We start from the raw sequence: 17,541 nt of genomic DNA, 5'->3' as shown, positions 1-17,541 counted from the left end.
TGAAGAAGTTTTAAACGCCACTGCCAATTGTTAATACTTCATTCTGAATAAACCTCTTTCGTAGAGACGGCTGCAGACCCAACCGTTATACTACCGTAATCCAACACTCACCACTGCTAGCCACATATACTCTTTTAAGAGATGAACGACTGGCTCTCCGCTCTCTTCCTGTCAAACATCTCATCGCGTGCGTGCAACGATATGCATATCGTGTACCAAACGGTTCACAGGTATTCTCCAAATCAAAGTGATCGTTGTTAGAAAGGCCGGCTCAGTGCGCATGGCCCATTGATCTTTGCGTTAGTGATAATCGCCAGCTTGACTGTTCTTAATAGATATTTATTATGTTTATTAATCGCACATTTGAATATGCCTTGCCGCCATTAACATAATGACTCGGGTTTTCGCGCACTATGGCAAATAATGGAAACCGATGTGAGATTTCTTATTCTCCTGTACGCTGCTGCCATAATAGCAACTGAATCGCTGTTTATTTGAAGTTCGTGCTTACGAGCCTCTTCCAACCACTAGATTTAAGCATTGTTAAGTTCATTGCTGTGCATATCGTTTGGTTCTTTGGTAATATTTAACTTAAAAGTCTTTCAACAGTTATTGAATCCTTTGTTATATCAATATTATATATAATTTTAGTTCTTTTAAGCGTTTAGATCCAGAAATGGAAAAATTAAGTGTAAACTTAAATTATATGGTTTGTTAAATATAAATTATTTGTTAGAACAAAAAAAATAAATAAATAAATAAATATGCAATATTTAATCCTCAACAGTTTGTGTTTACATGAGACAAACAACTGTTTTTGAATTTTATATATACATATACACACACATTGTCAGGAACGAACGAACAAGGATTCAGTTGAAGGTTAGAACTTAAGTTTACATCTTGTCTTTAAACAAAAAAAAAACTTGACTGGGGCAGAGGGACGGAAGACGTAATACCAGACAACAGAATCAAGTAACAGTCAATAAACAAGCCTCCAGTCACATCCGCTAGGCAGGGAGCGTCTGGCGTAAGGCAATCTGCTCAAATAGTCTCTGCATCATCCCAGCAAAAGATCCAAAAGGGGCAGGTGAGGAGGAACCAGGACAAGAACAGGGATCTGGAGGAGACAAGAGGCAGAGCGAGCAAAAGGAGTAAAACTTAAAACTACCAGCTATGCTTGGCGCCTACATAGACGAGGCAGGACAGGGCATGGATACAAATGCAGCCTCTTCACACCACAACGATCGACACAACAAGGGGAACTTAAGTAGAGGGGCAATTAAGGAGCTAATGAGCCACAGGTGAGAAGGCAGCTGAAGTGGTTAATCAGATGACAATGGGGAAGGAAAACACAAGCACATGGCAAATTGTTACACAGACGAAAAACAAAAACAAACTGATCAGACTGAAGTCATGACACTCATATATACATATACATACACACACACACACACACACACACACACATATATATATATATATATATATATATATATATATATATATATATATATATATATATACACATAAATAAATTATATAGAAATGATGTTTAAAAAAAACCTAATGTTTAAGTCTGAGTAGTTTGTAAATGAGAGAAGCCAGTGCTATGCATGCAGATGAAAACCTGTTATACAAACAAATCACTGCTCATTTATCAAAACACATCAGTGGCTAAGAAATGCTGTTCAGTTCTCTTCAGGTCTTCAAGGTTTTCGTTTTCCCCACACTGGTTCATCCAATGTGCTACACCAAAGACATCTGCAATCCCAGCATTTAGGTTTTTGTTGGATCTCTTTGTTCTTTGTGAGGTCGACACTGCATTTGAGCTGCATTTGTGTTTTGCGTTTGTAGGGTCTGGATGCCCCTTTAAGGTTCTTTACCACCCCAAAGACAACTCAATAATTAAAGACTCAATAATAGACACGAGAATGTATAACTTGCAAGTGACATCGCTTCAGTTGCAAGGGAAGTGAACTGTTTCCAGCTCTCTTCAGTTTGCTTCTGAAACGCAGCCCCTCACACATCTTTATTTATACATGAAGAAAGAGAATAGAAACCCATAGAAAGATTACAATAGGGAACATTGGTTTCTGTGTGTGCTTGATCCTGATTAAATGTCAGTTAGATGGAATCTGCATGGGTGCGAGCTCAGAAAGGTGGAAGCTGCGAACAGCTTCCTGTTCGCCATGGGTACTTGATACTCTGATAAATGGCCATGCAACCAAGTATGAACTTGTGGTGTCTTATCATCTAGCATTAGATATTCCACTTTATGCTCTCGCTGGACTTTGCAGTCACTTACAGCTTCATTCAGTCTGTGCTTAGAAAATAATTATTCTAACTATAACTAAATGGACTGTATTAGGTGAGGTCCGGTATCTAGCCGTCCTGGGGGGGTTTCAGTCAAAACACAGGATCCGCTGAATTCCACATGAAGTTTAATTTCTCTGACACAGCTGTACACGGGCATTACAGATGATACAATAGGTGCAAACATGTGTGTGGACTACAAAGAAATAATAAGAGGTAAATTAAGTTATATATTTTCTTATGCTTATCTTCCTGTTGTATCGTGTAACACTTTTTGCTTCAGCATCTATAGATCACAATGTTTTCAAGCTAGAGTACTCAAGCTTTTATACAAAGTACCCACATTTGCGTATTACAAAAGGTACCCATTGAAAACTGTGCAGGAATCTTGCTTCTCTTATAAGTTGATGTCAAATACATGGAGTGCCTTTTTTCCATCTGGGGTGGGATACAACACACACTGGTTGTAACAATTAGTCAAAAAAGAAGAAAAAACAAGCCACATAATGCAAAATGCTACTGAAAAAGAAGAACCCAATACAATGTCCAATACGACATAACTCAGCTACACTTTATGTCTCAAAAACTCAAAAAATGTAAATGTGTATGTAAATTACTCTGCGTAATGGCGTTTTAATTAGCACTCAACACCAGTGTATTATGTGCAAAGAACATGTAAGCCCAACAAAAAACACCCAATGTGTGCATTGCGTATCTATTTCTGAATTCTCAATCAGAGTCACATCCGGTTTCTCAGCTTCTGCTGTCTTTTTGCACATCGGTTCACACTTTTGAAAGATTCATTACAACCCACCCCACCCCTGTCAGCAATTGTTTAAATAGCTTTATTAGCAAAATGGTTTAAAATTAGCAGATTGACAATTTAATCTAATACAAATTTAAAGAGAGGGGCGGAGCTGTCAACTGATCACCACCTGGTGGTGAGTTGGATCCGTTGGCGGGGGAGGAGGCCAGACAGACTCGGCAGGCCCAAGTGTACCGTGAGGGTCTGTTGGGAACGTTTGGCAGAGACCCCTGTTAGGGAGATCTTCAACTCCCGCCTCCGGCAGAACTTTGACCGGATCCTGAGGGATCCGAGCGGACTATGTTCTCTATCTCTATTGTCGACGCGGCCATCCGGAGCCATTCGGGCAACCCCCGAACCCGGTGGTGGACACCAGAAATAAGGGATGCCGTCAAGCTGAAGAAGGATTGGCTCGTAGGACTCCTGAGGCAGCTGACAAAAACTCGGGTCTGGGAGAAGTTCGGGGAGGCCATGGAAAAGGACTATCGGACGGCCTCAAAGAGGTTCTGGCAAACCGTCTGACGCCTCAGAAGGGGGAAGTAGTGCCCTGCCAACACCGTCTACAGTGCTGGTGGGAACCTGCTAACCTCGACTGGGGATATTGTCGGGCGGTGGAAGGAATACTTTGAGGATCTCCTCAATCCTGCCAACACGTTGAGGGAGCAGAGGCCGGGGACCCGGGGAGGGACTCCACCGTTACCCTGGCTGAGGTCACTGAGGTTGTTGAGAAGCTATTTGGTGGCAAAGCACATCAAATAGACGAGAGTAGACGAGGTGGACGAGATCCGCCCAGAGTACCTCAGGTCTCTGGATGTTGAGGGGCTGTCTTGGCTGACACGAGAGGAGTGGATTAGTTAAAAAACAGTCGGTCACTAAGATAAAAAAGGTTTAATAATTCACTGTTGAAAGGATTTTTCTTTTGCTGGTTATTGTTGAAAGGTTTTTCGCTGCTATATAGTTGGTTGGGTCTGCTATTGTGGTCATGTGCCACTTCCTGTAGAAAGTCTGAAACTGAAACTCTACTGATGTTTGAGCTTTAGTGGGAAGTAAATTGATAAAAATCAACAGACGTATAATAATAGCTGATAATTGATCAAAATGTCTATCAGCTTGTGGGTTTTCACTGCGCTGTTCACCAGTATGGAGGGTAAGATTTATATTTGAAGTACATTTTGTTTTTGCCATTCTTTTAGTTGTGGTCACTGAAACATTTTGTAGTCAGTTCATGCCGTGAAGGGACTGTTTCCTGTCACAGTTATTTTAGTTGCAAAGTTTCCAATAATATTAATATTCAAGTAATATTTTCATCTGAAATATGTAGTCATTAAATGCATTTTGCCTCTATAGGCTATACATGATAGTATACAAAATATTCAAAGAGTACAAGTAATATGGTGTATCTAACCAGTATTAATTCTCTTTCAGATCTAGTGAATGGTGAAGAGATCAAGACTGCGATGGAGGGAGATGTTCTCGCTTTACAAACAACACACACCGAGAGTCTCAGCGAAGTGACATGGCTGTTTGAACGAGGCGGTCAAACTGTTCGTATCGCACAGATGTATCAGGGATATGAACCATTTTATGAGGAAACACGAACCGGAAGAGTGAAGATGAACCCAAAGACTGGATCTCTGAACATCTGGAACATCAGCAGCAGTGACTCCGGACTTTATCACGTTTATCTTCACAGTGAATATGTCTCAGAGAAACGCTTCAGAGTGGACGTTTACAGTAAGTTTTAGTGGCAGCTGGTTCTTAAAAATAGCAAAAATTATCCAAACGGAACAGAGCAAATGTGTTTGATAAGATCACACAAATTAAGTTGCTTATTTTTTGGCTCCACAAAGAACCATTCAGTCAAAGGTTATTTAAAGCTATAGTTCACCCAAAAATGAAAATCCTGTCTTTAATTACTCACTCCCATGTCTTTTCAAACATGTAAGATCTCCGCTCAACTGCGAATATTTTGGTGTAGGGTGGGCCCCTTCTTTAAAAATGTTATTCCGGGCCCTTGAAATTGTCATCAGTGTTTACTGGCATTTATAAATTGTTGATTTCCCATTCATATTGCCTGAATATTCCTTTTTGATGCCAATGTGTCTTTTAAAGGGCCCGTTTCTGTACCTGTCATCAGGTCTCCAGCTGGTCTAAACCAAACTCTAGGTGAGACACCACCCTTTTTTGTTTCTTCAAATGTTCAGAATTAACCTGACTCAACATATGTCCTCTAGGTTTATCAAAGATGGAGGAAACGTGCTCCGTGTCCTGCTCGGTGAGAAACGACCGAGACGTGTTCATCTCGTGGTACAAAGGAGGTGAACTGTTGAACCGGACCAGCGATCCTGATCTCAACATCAACCTCAGTTTACCATTAGAGCTTCATCATGATGATCCGGAGATCTACAGCTGTACAGCAACAAACCCGGTGAACAACAAAACCGTCCGTCTTCACAAAGACATCTGCCCACGACAGGAAGGTAAAGCGGTCATTCGCCACAAAAAACTCTCTTCCTAGCGCAACAGAAAGCGCTCTCTTTTCTACAGAAGGTGTCTTCTGTCTTTCAGGTTGTGTGGATCGCTGCGGGGTCACCGAGGCTCTGGTTCGTCTGGTTCTGTCTGGTCTGGTGGGAATCTTCACCATCGTGTTTCTGCTCGAACATCTGAGCTCCTGCTCGTCTCTGAGAAGAGCTGCTGCTTCTGCATGTTGACTTTTTCTATCAGACATCACAATGGCAGCCTCAGCCCTTATGGTTGTTTTTTTAAAAGCATATAATGTTGTGTACTTGTTTTTTCTAGTCATCCTTTTATGTCATTAAGGTTCAGGACCCTGTAGCATCAACATTTATTTAAAATATCTGATAACTTGAGCACCCAAGATAGTCCAGGTTGTATAATACTTGTTTACGATATGTTATTTACTGGACTGACCTCCACTGCTGGTTGAGTTGAGAGGACTGTTCTCTGGAAAACTGCACCATCATTACCAGCATTACTTTGTAGCTTCTGTAGAGAGATCAGGATGTTAGGATTTAAATCACAATCAACAACCACTGCACATAAACATTTGTAACACCAAAATAATATTTAGACCAAAAAACAGAATAATCAACAATGACTGAAACATTGATGATCTACCTCTCAAGGAAACTTAATGTTAAATTCCCCCAAAACAAAACTGCATTGTAAAATGCATAGCCTTAACTTTACCATATATAAATGTTACAATATACATAAAGAACATGAGTGCTGCCTAATTTATTTAACTGGCCTAACAATACTTGCCTTTTTGCAATGCAGTCGATAATCAGAAGAAATAACAGAAACAATCACTGCAAAGGCAACAATGTTTATTTGTTTTAGGCTGATTGTCTGGGATGTGTCTCTTCAGCAGTTTCCATTGACTACAGAAAAGAGCAGATATGACAAATGAATGGTTCTAGGCTCAGACATCTGTTAGACATCTGTTAATTTTAAGCGAAATAGTTATTGTTTTGACCAATGGGTGCTGCCACCAAACTGATCTGGTGTGATCAGTGTTGGGTGGCATGAGTCAAGGAATCAAAGGAAAGAGTTAATTTTGTTGCTTGCCCTTTATGGTTAAAAAGTTAAGAACATAAACACAAGACAACTTTTACAGTTTTAACTGTTATTTTGGACAACAATGGTGGCATTCTAAAGGCTGAGATAGAAACTATTGCTATATCTAATATTGAGACTGTCTTCTATGTGTGTGCCAAATCTAAGAACAGTCCAGCTAAACAATCGGGGCATCGGATTCCTAAAAATATGCAAATATTTACATTTGTTACTTTTAGCAGACACCTAGTCTGTAGATATAGGTTATTAAATGTACACAAAATGGCTACAGACTAGCCAAAATGGGACTAGGTTAAATTTCAGTTAACTAGTTTCACAGATTTGAATCTGTGAAGTACGAGGACCCCTGCTGGAAAAAAAGGGCTGGTCTTAGCTGGTTTGAGCTGGAAGTAGCTGGTTTTAGTTGGGGTTTTTTTCAGCAGGGTACACGGAAACATAGAAAGAGCTTGATTTGAGTACTGCTTAATGGTTTGTTTTGGTGACTGAAGTAAATGGAAACAGATGAATAAAACCGTACATATATTTTAGCACATTAGCAATTTACTTCTATATACGGAAAAAGCGACAAGGCAGATCCCTCTCCAAACTTCTTCTTAGGCCTTCTTCAGAAAGACATCTGGCCTGTACAGGATATTCTGCCTGGGGGCATTCAGAACATGGCCTTGAACAACATGTGGAGCAGCAGCGGGTGTACTCCCAAACAAAACCAAAACCCAGGAGGAGCGTGAAATACAAACACAAAATGACCTCACACAAAGCCCCCTTATAGCATCAGATCAACTCAGAAGAAACAGGATCGTTCATAACTTTGAAATATCGAAAATCAATTAAAGTCCTGAATTTCACGTAACTGAAAAAAACGACCTCTAAATTACAGCTTGTGTTTTGTTCAGTTTTGTGTTTTGTAGTATTATAAATTGCCATTTTGGCATGGCCTAACAGAAAATTCATGAGCTGACGTTTAAATATGTGTCTCTGAACACCACAAAAAAACCCTTAAAAGAAAAGGTTTCACCTAAACTAACAAATAAATTCTGCTGCACAGAAAACAAAGGCTTTAGCATGTACAGACTAGCCAAAATGGGACTAGATTAAATTTCAGTTTCACAGATGACCCCTGCTGGAAAAAAATGGCAGTTCTTAGCTGGTTTAAGCTGGAAGTAGCTGGTTTTAGTTGGGCAGGCTGGTCTTAGCTGTTTTATTTTTCAGCAGGGTACACGGAAACATAGAAAGAGCTTGATTTGAGTACTGCTTGATGGTTTGTTTTGGTGATGAACAACAGCATAAATGCGACTGAAGTAAACAGATAAATAAAACAGTAAATATATTTTAGCACATTAGTGAGGCGCGACAGGACCTCCTGACATTTAAAACACAAAACAAATAAATTCTGCTACACAGAAAACAAAGGCTTTAGCCTAACACGTTGCATGAAAGCATGGATCCAAATCCAACACCAGGATTTAAGATTGAAACAAAAGATTTAACGGCAATCCCACCGTGTAAAATTCTCTATTGTAAATCCCCTACTTTCTTAGCAAATTCGCCAGCACTTTAGAGAACAATTTATAGTGCTATAGTAATTTATAATTTATATTGCACTGCAAATGCTTGCCTTTTAAGGCCAAGCACACTATTACTATTCCTTATACTTATATACTTATACTTATTATAGATTCCGTACAAATTTCGGTGCGTAACTAGTCCCACAGTTTTCGCCACAGACCCAAGAAACAGGTGTCAAATTGTACGGGGTATTGAGGAAAGGTGTGCTATGACTTTTATAAACAATCAGGTGTACGATGATCGTACAACGGGCGAAAAATGGCAGGAAAAACCCATGACTTAGCATTGCAACCGACTTTGACGGATCGTGGTTCAGAGCGAGAATTTCGTACAAACTTGTAAATCACCACATTTGAAGACTTTATCAAGCTGAGCGAGAACATATCCAACGGTGGGGTATAAGTTTTACCCCTGGGGGGCAAGAGACCCCCAAACTTGCCCCATAGACTTATTATGGTGAGGGAAATAAGCGCATGTGTTTTTCCTACTATGGTAATTTACAAATTTAAAATAACTTTGCATTAAAATGTCAGAGACATGGGGGTGGGCTCATTTTACTCAGCTAACCAATCAAAGTCTCTGAATCACTGTGAAGGTGTCAAGCCACGCCCTAGCAACCATTTAGAGCACCCTAGCAACAGATCCTAAAGACTGCCATTATAATGGTTCAGATGGGTATCTTTTGATCAGTGCGTCATAGAGACATGGGGGTGGGCTAGTTTGACTCAGGGGAAGCAAACAGCCAATCACGAACTACTTCACCTGTTCATAGCCACGCCCTAGCAACCATTAACTATGACCTTAGCAACCAAAATCCAAATTTGCATATCTTCAAAACAAAACTTCACAGAGACATGGGGGTGGGCTCATTTGACCGGGGTAGCAAACAGCCAATCCTGAGTCACCATAGACATCTCCTATTCACGCCTTAGCAACCACTATCAAGCCCCCTAGCAACCCAAACACAAGTCTAAAAGTCATAGAGACATAGGGCTTGGTTTATATCATTCATACTGACAAGCAGTCTTTATAATATCATGACCAACAGCTGCCAAGTCATTCTCTAGCAACCAAAAACAATACCCTAGCAACAGCTAGCTATATAAGCTAGCTATAAAAAAATTAAAATGATCGATTGATTAATAAGAATATATTTTTGGATCACAGTATCATAGAGACACAGGGGTGGGCTCGTTTCAATCAGGGCAGCAAACAACCAATCATGAATTATTTAAACTCTTCCTAACCACACCATAGCAACCACTATCAAGCCCACTAGCAACCCAAACCCAAATTGTTATATCCAAATTTTGAATGTCATAGACGCACGGGACTTCATTTATATTATTCATAGTGACAAGTATATCATCATTGTCAGCTACCAAGCTGCTTTTTAGCAACCAACCAATTTACTCTAGCAACCGTTTAGCAACACCTTTATCTCTGCATCAAAACATTGTATAGACACGGGAGTTGGTTCTTCTGGCTCATGTTAGCAAACTGGGCTTCATGTTACTCATGCTAGCAGTGCTACATGCTAATAGTGATTAGCTAAGTGCTTAGAACTTTATGAAACTCAATGGTAACCAGTAACTAGAAACCGAGTGGCGAGTTTTCCCACGTAAAGCACCACTCAAATTTTCTTCAGGAAATGTACTTTCTAGTTCTTTCTCTAATATTTTAATTGAACAGGTTATGTATATACATAACTGCGTCCTGGGATGTAACAACTACAATAAATGTATGGGCGTCAGAAGCAAAATAAATGTGGATGGGTCCTTCCCAAGAAAAAAAATGACTGTTATATGCCATTTTCTGTAGTATTCTGTCGCCTTTTGATAAACGGAATAGGCGGCCTTGTTGCCAGGAGTTATGTATGTTACCCGTGCCCACTAATAACACAACAATATAACAGAGCGCCATAAATTAATGTTTCCAGTGGCGCAGGTTGTAAAGTGCACACTGTTTTTGAGGCAAGCGACCCAAGTTTGCGTCTGCCTTTTGCCAAAATTGTTCTCCTTTTCACGTCTCATATTATAGCGGAACTCAATAATTGAAAACTTAAAAGTATCAAGTAGGTTTAGGTGTATCTGAGCAGCAGATACCCAAGATGCTTTGCTGTGTCTCGGGAGTGCAGCAGGCGAGTAACTAGTAAAAACTATTAGAGTTTCATTGAAATGTGCGTCCTTCTGTAAAGATCTGCCAACAACATGAAAACTGTTGGAAACGTTTTTAGCTTCTTTTAAGAAGAGACCAGGAAATTCTTGGTAAAGCAGGAGTGTCTTTTTATTTTGTTGCTATAGTCATCTGCAAGAAGTCTTCAAGAAATCTCAAAAAAAAAAAAAATCTAACCAAAACATAACACAGTGGAGTATATAGGCTTCAAGGGGGAAAGGTACATAGTGGTGGAGACCATTGAAACAAAAGCATGCAAATACAGTACAGGAACATTTACAGCCTTGATCCATCTCTATCATGCAAGTGTCATTTAAACACATAGGTGCAGAAACCCTGAAATAAAAGGCAAGCTGTACCTTAACTGGCATAAACTAATTACTACAACACACTTGACCTCACTGTGATCTCTTTTGTCTTTCAGATTCTGTGGATCACTGTGGGGTCACCAAGGCTCTGGTTCGTCTGGTTCTGCCTGGTCTGGTGGGAATCTTCACCGTTGTGTTTCTGCTCGAACATCTGAGCTTCTGCTCGTCTCGGAGAAGAGCTTTTTTGTGATGGTGACTTGCATGAGATATCTCAATGGCTTTCAGCCCTTGTTCAGACCCTGTTCAGGTCTCTCTTTAATGTCCCCGGAAAAGTTTGTCTCAACCACAATCTCTAAGGATTCCTCTGTGTCCGGTTTATCTGCTGATTGTAAAAAATGGAGAGTTTTTATTCAGGCCTATTGAGTTCAAAGATATGGAACTAAAACAATATATTAACTTCTATAGCCAATATTTGTGATGTTTATTTATCTATGGAAATACTAACCGAGTAAAGTCCCTCACCAAAAACTGACAGGGTTTAAATTTATTAATTTGAATATGGAATATCAGATTAATTTTACTATAAAACTAATTCACTGAATGATTTACTATGAAAATAGGTATTCTTATTTACTTTGCAAAAATCTGTCATTTACAACTGACCAGTGTACACTTCCTGCGATAGTAAGAAATACAATCTGGCAAGCTACAAATCTTGGCAAAAGACAAAAGACGAGCGTCACAGGCCAGACATAAAAAAGGCCACGAGGTATGCCTTGCATGATCTCCATGGAAGCTGAGAATAATATTTCTTCTTTTTTCCCCACTAGAAAGCAGTGTGCGACCGATTAGCCACCACTTTACGGCACGGATCCACTGCACCAGGAGGAAGGAAGAGAAAGAGAGAGCACCTCATCACCGCACACCACTTGGGACACTGACCAGGACCTGTATTATTCACTGTTGTTTAATAAATCCACCTTCCGGGGTATTTATCAGATCTCTCTTTGCCGTGTGTTTCTTCACCCTGCGTCACAGTGGTGGAGAATGCATGCAAAATTGTGAAGAAAAACACCGGCAAGTGATCTCTTGTTCACTCCAAGTTTTTTTTTCTGTTTTCTCCGCAGTGCACCAGTTGGTGTAGCGCTCCTCCCCCGTCATAGAAGAACTGCTACAACAGCTCACCGAGGTCAGCGTCCACCAGCAACAAATTGTTGAGTACCTGGCTCGTCGCTCTATGGACTGCCACCGCACAATGCGTTCCTCTGCCAGACCCCCGTGCCCAAGCCACCAAGCTGCTGCCGAAGACGTCAGCACATGATGACATCAAGGCGTTCCTGCAAGTGTTTGAAATCACTGCAAATGCTGAAGTTTGGCACCCAGACAATTGAGCACGAGTGCTGGCCCCCCTCTTAACCGGCAAGGCCCTGGGAGCCCTCTCTCTTCCCCGCGAGGCCACGGAGAGCTATACGAAGTTAGAAGAGAAATCCTTGTTCAGCTCAGACTCTCCCCAATTTCGGCTGCCCAGCAGTTCCACAGCTAGGAATATAATCCCCGTGTTCCGGCCTGAACTCAAGCCACTGAACTAACCCGCTTCGCTCAACACTGGCTACTGGATAGGATCCAATCATCTGGTCAGGTGGCGGAGCGCATCGTTGTTGACCGCTTCCTGTGAGCCCTTCCCCGTACACATCGGCAGGCGGTGAGGATGAGAAACCTAACCACAAACCTGGAGCTCGTCGAGGCAGTGGAGCTGGCGAACACGGCCCAACAGCGAGAGCCTGGGGAGCGAGCGCTGTCATTTCCCGGAGGGTGGTCCAGGAGTGATGCGTGCCGGAGGGCACTCGGCAACCAATCAGCAGGCCAGCGGTTCCCTCTACGCACGATGAGCGATTGAAAGATCTTCCGGTTCCAGTACTACTCGGAAGAGACTGGCCAGGGTTCAACCGTTTGCTCATTGCCGCTACCCAATCTGCCAGTGCCAGGGGAAACCACCGATGACGGAGGCCAGTCCACGCATCCCAAGATCGTCCCACCTTACTGGCCTCCGACAGCGGGAGAGAAGGTGAGTCCCCTCATTCGCCAAGGCTCAGAAAGAGGACGACCGACTCAAGCATTGCTGGCTTCAAGTCTGAGTGATTGAAGGCCAAGAGGTACAGCCTGGGCCCCATCGTCTACCACACTTTGTCGTCAAAAATAGCCTGTTGTACTGTGTCGCCCAGTGGAGGGGGGTGGGGGGAGAAATTGCTACTGGTTGTTCCAAAGACTAAAACAGAGGCTATCCTGGAGCTGGCTCACGCCCACCGATGGCAGGACACCTGGGGGTGGCCAATACCTGTCAGTGCATCCAAGACTGGTTCCACTGACCGGGCCTGGAGGCCAAAGTAAAGCGCTTTTGCCAAGCCTCCCCAACGTGTCAGCTGACCACGCCACATATTCCTCCCCCCAGTCCTCTCGTTCCCCTACACCATCATCGATGTATCCTTAGAGCGCATCGAGATGGACCTCGTAGGGCCATTGTAGAAGTATGCCCGGGGACATGAACACGTGCTGGTTATCGTAGATTATGCCACCCGTTACCCAGAGGCAGTCCCTTTATGGAAGGTTACAGCGAAAACAATCGCTCAGGCATTGTTTTTCAGTCGGGTTGGCATACCAGCCGAGATTCTGACCGAACGAGGTACCCCCTTCAATTCAACAAATGCTCAAGTTAGGGGTGATTGAACCCCCCCCATCTGGGCAGCTTTTGCCGGTCTGTCAGGGGTCTCTTCCCACCCACCCTCTATATCTCCCCTAATATCACATCTTGATACAGGACTAGGACGACGCGGGCGGTGGGGGTGTTTCTTAGTGTTCTTAGTGTGTAGTGTAAAAATAACTGATTATTTAACATGGCAGCATTAGTCCAGATTGTAAAATGTTAAAATCCTAAGAAAATGTGTTTATGATACAAAACCCAGTGTCCTCTGCTGGACTGACCTGCATTGGTGTTTAAGTTGAGAGCAGCGCTTTCTCCTGGATCCTCCGTGTGATTTTTCTTTCGCTTCTTCTGTAGGTAGATGAAATATCTGACATTTAAAATCTTAATTTGCAATGTAATTGCAATGCAATTTTTAGTACCATACCATCATGCAAGCAGAATTCAGTGTACATAAATGACATTTTTTTGATCTATTATGACTTCATTCCTCAGCAAAATTTCTCAAGTGCTACAATATTAATACAAAAATAAAAGTGTTGTGTAATTTACCACTGATAACACTTGCCTTTTTACAGCAGATAACGACAATAACAACAATAACGAAAATAACGACAATGGCCAACAATAAGACAACCACTATGATGATTGCGGTGGTTAGGTCATCTGTCTCGATTGTCTCTTCTGCTTTGCTGGACATAGCAGGTGTGGTAAATGGATGGATGGATGGAGGACCAGGGTCAATTACTAAAAGAAACCAACAGTATTAAAGATGTATATAATGACAATGCATAGTATAATGGAAAACTGGTTTAATTGTTTTTTTATGCAATGCAAAGCTATGAACCACATTTGTTTATCAACTGTGCTATACGTGAAGTGAATTAGAGCAGTGTATAGATTAAACTAGGAATACTGTAGTTTTATACTGTAGTACTGTGTATTCATAAGTATGGCCAATAACTAATAACTAATCAGGCCAAATGTCCTTTCTGTTGACAAATGTGTTAAGTATGTTGGATGCTTATTTGTGTCGAACAATCTGAACATACTAGACAAAAAGTTGAGAAACAGACAGAAAAGTTCTCAGGTGGTTTATGAAAAACATTGAAAGATCATTAATAAACACACAAAAAGCACATTAACAGAACAGTAATGTAAATACATAATAAATGGATTAAAACATGAGTCAAGATAACAGACATGGACGAGTTCTTCTTCTTTTCAGAAACTAGATGACGTGTGTGCACTAGCGCATCAAATTAAGTTCAAATCATTATTTTAAGCATGTGCATGGGAATAGTCTTCATAGAGTTCACATACGGTTCACATACGTCACACTCTCTGATGCCATTCTGCGCTCTTTACACAAATGGTATGTGTGTGTTCATTACCCAAGGTCTTCTACCTAATGCAAGTCTTCTTAAAATCACAAGCATGCAAAGAATACAGTATAAGTGTCTTTTTTTACGCACGTGCACATAAACAGAGCATGAAAAACCAATTCCGGTTTGCCGCATAAAGTTCGTTTATGTATTACTTTATATGATTATTAAAGTACTAACCTTTCAATGAAAATGTAAAAGGATTTTCGTCCCAATTTTTCTCGGTAACTCGGACAGTGTAATGTCCAGCGTCGCTCGGGTTTGCATGAAGACAGGTTATGTTGAAGGTCTCTTTGCTGATCTGGGATGAACATCTTCCCGATCTCTTCATCTTGCAGCCGTGCTTTCGCTCCTCTTCGGAACAGTAGCGGAAGATATCTAGGGTCACGTTCTTTTCTACGTTTTGTAGAATGACTTTCCTCGGCTCAGATGTGTTGACAACGAAGGAAAAGTCTTCTCCATTTTTCGCCTCTATCTTTTTGCCACATGCAGCACCTGATTTTAAACATTAATTTTGTTTAGCGTTTATCCACGTTTGTGTTATTGTATGAAGAAGCTTTACTTACCGGCGATGACGATGAGAATCGTCAGTATCAGTTCAGGTGACATCTACTAACGGATTTGTTTTAATAACTCTAAGTCTCTTTAACGTGTTGAAAAAAACACTTGCGGCGTACTTGAGGAATCCCTACAGCAAAGCTACCAGTCTTACCGGCACAGCTGAGCGAGAGAGCTGTGTGTGTGGGCGGGGCACAGCTGAGCGAGAGAGCTGTGTGTGTGGGCGGGGCACAGCTGAGCGAGAGAGCTGTGTGTGTGGGCGGGGCACAGCTGAGCGAGAGAGCTGTGTGTGTGGGGGGGGCACAGCTGAGCGAGAGAGCTGTGTGTGGGCGGGGCACAGCTGAGCGAGAGAGCTGTGTGTGGGGGGCACAGCTGAGCGAGAGAGCTGTGTGTGTGGCGGGGGCACAACTGAACGGGAGAGCTGTGTGTGGGCGGGGCACAGCTGAGCGAGAGAGCTGTGTGTGTGGGCGGGGCACAGCTGAGCGAGAGAGCTGTGTGTGTGGGCGGGGGCACAGCTGAGCGAGAGAGCTGTGTGTGTGGGCGGGGCACAGCTGAGCGAGAGAGCTGTGTGTGTGGGGCGGGCACAGCTGAACGGGAGAGCTGTGTGTGGGGGCGGGCACAGCTGAACGGGAGAGCTGTGTGTGTGGGCGGGGCACAGCTGAACGGGAGAGCTGTGTGTGTGGGCGGGGCACAGCTGAACGGGAGAGCTGTGTGTGTGGGCGGGGCACAGCTGAACGGGAGAGCTGAGTGTGTGGGCGGGGCACAGCTGAACGGGAGAGCTTGCCAGCTTCTCTCGCAGGATCACGGTGCTACATACTGGTCACACACAGGAAAACATGCAACAGTGCAAATAAAAATAACAATAGAGCTATACAACAGTTAACCATCTATACTATACATTTTATAATTACTATACCTAGTTGAAACACTATAATTACTATACCTAGTTGAATATAACTACACAAACTATATATAACTACGAAGAAACGCTTCTGAACTTCACCCACAGCGTCAATACCACAGAAATACTTCCTTCGCCCCTCTTTAGATCATCTTCTGCCGTCGTACAAACATACACGACAAGAAGAAATCAAAGACCTCGCCTTTCTTTCAAAACCTTTTCTTCGTTGAGCTGCTTGGGGCAGCTTTGAGGCTTAATTCTGATCTGAAATAAACCGCAATCTTTGAAGGATCTTACATATTGCACATGAACCACAACGCATAACATACACGCCTCACCGGACGGAGATACGATGTTTATGTTTATGGTGAGATACCTCTATTGGAAATTGCGGGATATCGACTAGATTGATTATTACTGGATTGCAATACTGGCGTCTTTAATTAAGGGAGATGTGGCTTTAAGGTGATGTTCAAGTCGTCTTTTGTCATAAAGCGTCTGTCTCTGTACCAGTCGTCTGGAGAAGCTCATCAGTTAGTCTGCACCGGCCTACAGGTCTGTCTTGATGATTTCTGTAAGAAGTAATACAACTTCTGTAGCTTACAATTAGGACTTTTCCCCTCAATTAGTCTTTTCTTAGAATTCTGAGTTTATAAAATGATTCGAGAAGTTCTGCAACAGTGCTAAAGATAATATTGTATCTTTTCCACTAGTTTTGTTATGATGGGGCTCTTTTTGTAAATGATGACAGCGATGGAAATGCGTCTTTCGTTTCTTTCAGGTACATCACAGGAAACAGAGGTCTGCTCCGTGTCCTGCTCGGTGAGAAACGACCGAGACGTGTTCATCTCGTGGTACAAAGGAGGTGAACTGTTGAACCGGACCAGCGATCCTGATCTCAACATCAACCTCAGTTTACCATTAGAGCTTCATCATGATGATCCGGAGATCTACAGCTGTACAGCAACAAACCCGGTGAACAACAAAACCGTCCGTCTTCACAAAGACATCTGCCCACGACAGGAAGGTAAAGCGGTCATTCGCCACAAAAAACTCTCTTCCTAGCGCAACAGAAAGCGCTCTCTTTTCTACAGAAGGTGTCTTCTGTCTTTCAGGTTGTGTGGATCGCTGCGGGGTCACCGAGGCTCTGGTTCGTCTGGTTCTGTCTGGTCTGGTGGGAATCTTCACCGTTGGGTTTCTGCTCGAACATCTGAGCTCCTGCTCGTCTC

The 17,541-nt window shown here is 42.4% G+C and overlaps 2 protein-coding genes and 1 long non-coding RNA gene across 5 annotated transcripts in view; 2 read left to right on the top strand and 1 right to left on the bottom strand.

Moving 5' to 3' along the window:
* LOC122332816 overlaps positions 1–17,541 on the top strand; it is a 53,650-nt gene that overhangs the window by 35,929 nt on the left and 180 nt on the right. The window contains exons 4-5 of one of the 2 annotated variants that reach the window (XM_043230235.1): positions 17,094–17,339; positions 17,428–17,541. The exon at positions 17,428–17,541 is cut by the window's right edge and continues 180 nt beyond it. In XM_043230235.1, coding sequence (XP_043086170.1) covers positions 17,094–17,339; positions 17,428–17,541 — 360 coding nt within the window. Of the gene's footprint in view, positions 1–17,093 lie in introns of both variants that reach the window. The other variant, XM_043230236.1, reaches the window with a different exon arrangement.
* Positions 4,109–7,200, top strand: LOC122332817 (SLAM family member 9-like). 2 transcript variants are annotated; one of them, XM_043230237.1, is made up of 5 exons: positions 4,109–4,268; positions 4,547–4,855; positions 5,234–5,287; positions 5,356–5,601; positions 5,690–7,199. In XM_043230237.1, exons 1-5 carry the CDS (start codon positions 4,220–4,222, stop codon positions 5,830–5,832), a joined length of 801 nt encoding a protein of 266 aa, XP_043086172.1. In that variant the 5' UTR covers positions 4,109–4,219; the 3' UTR covers positions 5,833–7,199. The 2 variants fall into 2 exon arrangements, with proteins under 2 accessions (XP_043086172.1, XP_043086173.1); XM_043230238.1 differs by lacking the exon at positions 5,234–5,287 and having other exon boundaries at positions 5,690–7,200.
* LOC122332821 lies at positions 10,555–15,757 on the bottom strand. The gene is made up of 3 exons (XR_006248539.1): positions 15,034–15,757; positions 13,750–14,215; positions 10,555–11,152 (listed from the first exon to the last, which is right to left on the bottom strand). It is a non-coding gene; the product is annotated as an uncharacterized LOC122332821 (long non-coding RNA).

This window comes from Puntigrus tetrazona, unplaced genomic scaffold (assembly GCF_018831695.1).
Source record: "Puntigrus tetrazona isolate hp1 unplaced genomic scaffold, ASM1883169v1 S000000148, whole genome shotgun sequence".
NCBI lineage: Eukaryota > Metazoa > Chordata > Actinopteri > Cypriniformes > Cyprinidae > Puntigrus > Puntigrus tetrazona.
The sequence above is the reverse complement of the archived record's forward strand: the minus strand, read 5'-3'. Positions and strand labels throughout refer to the sequence as shown.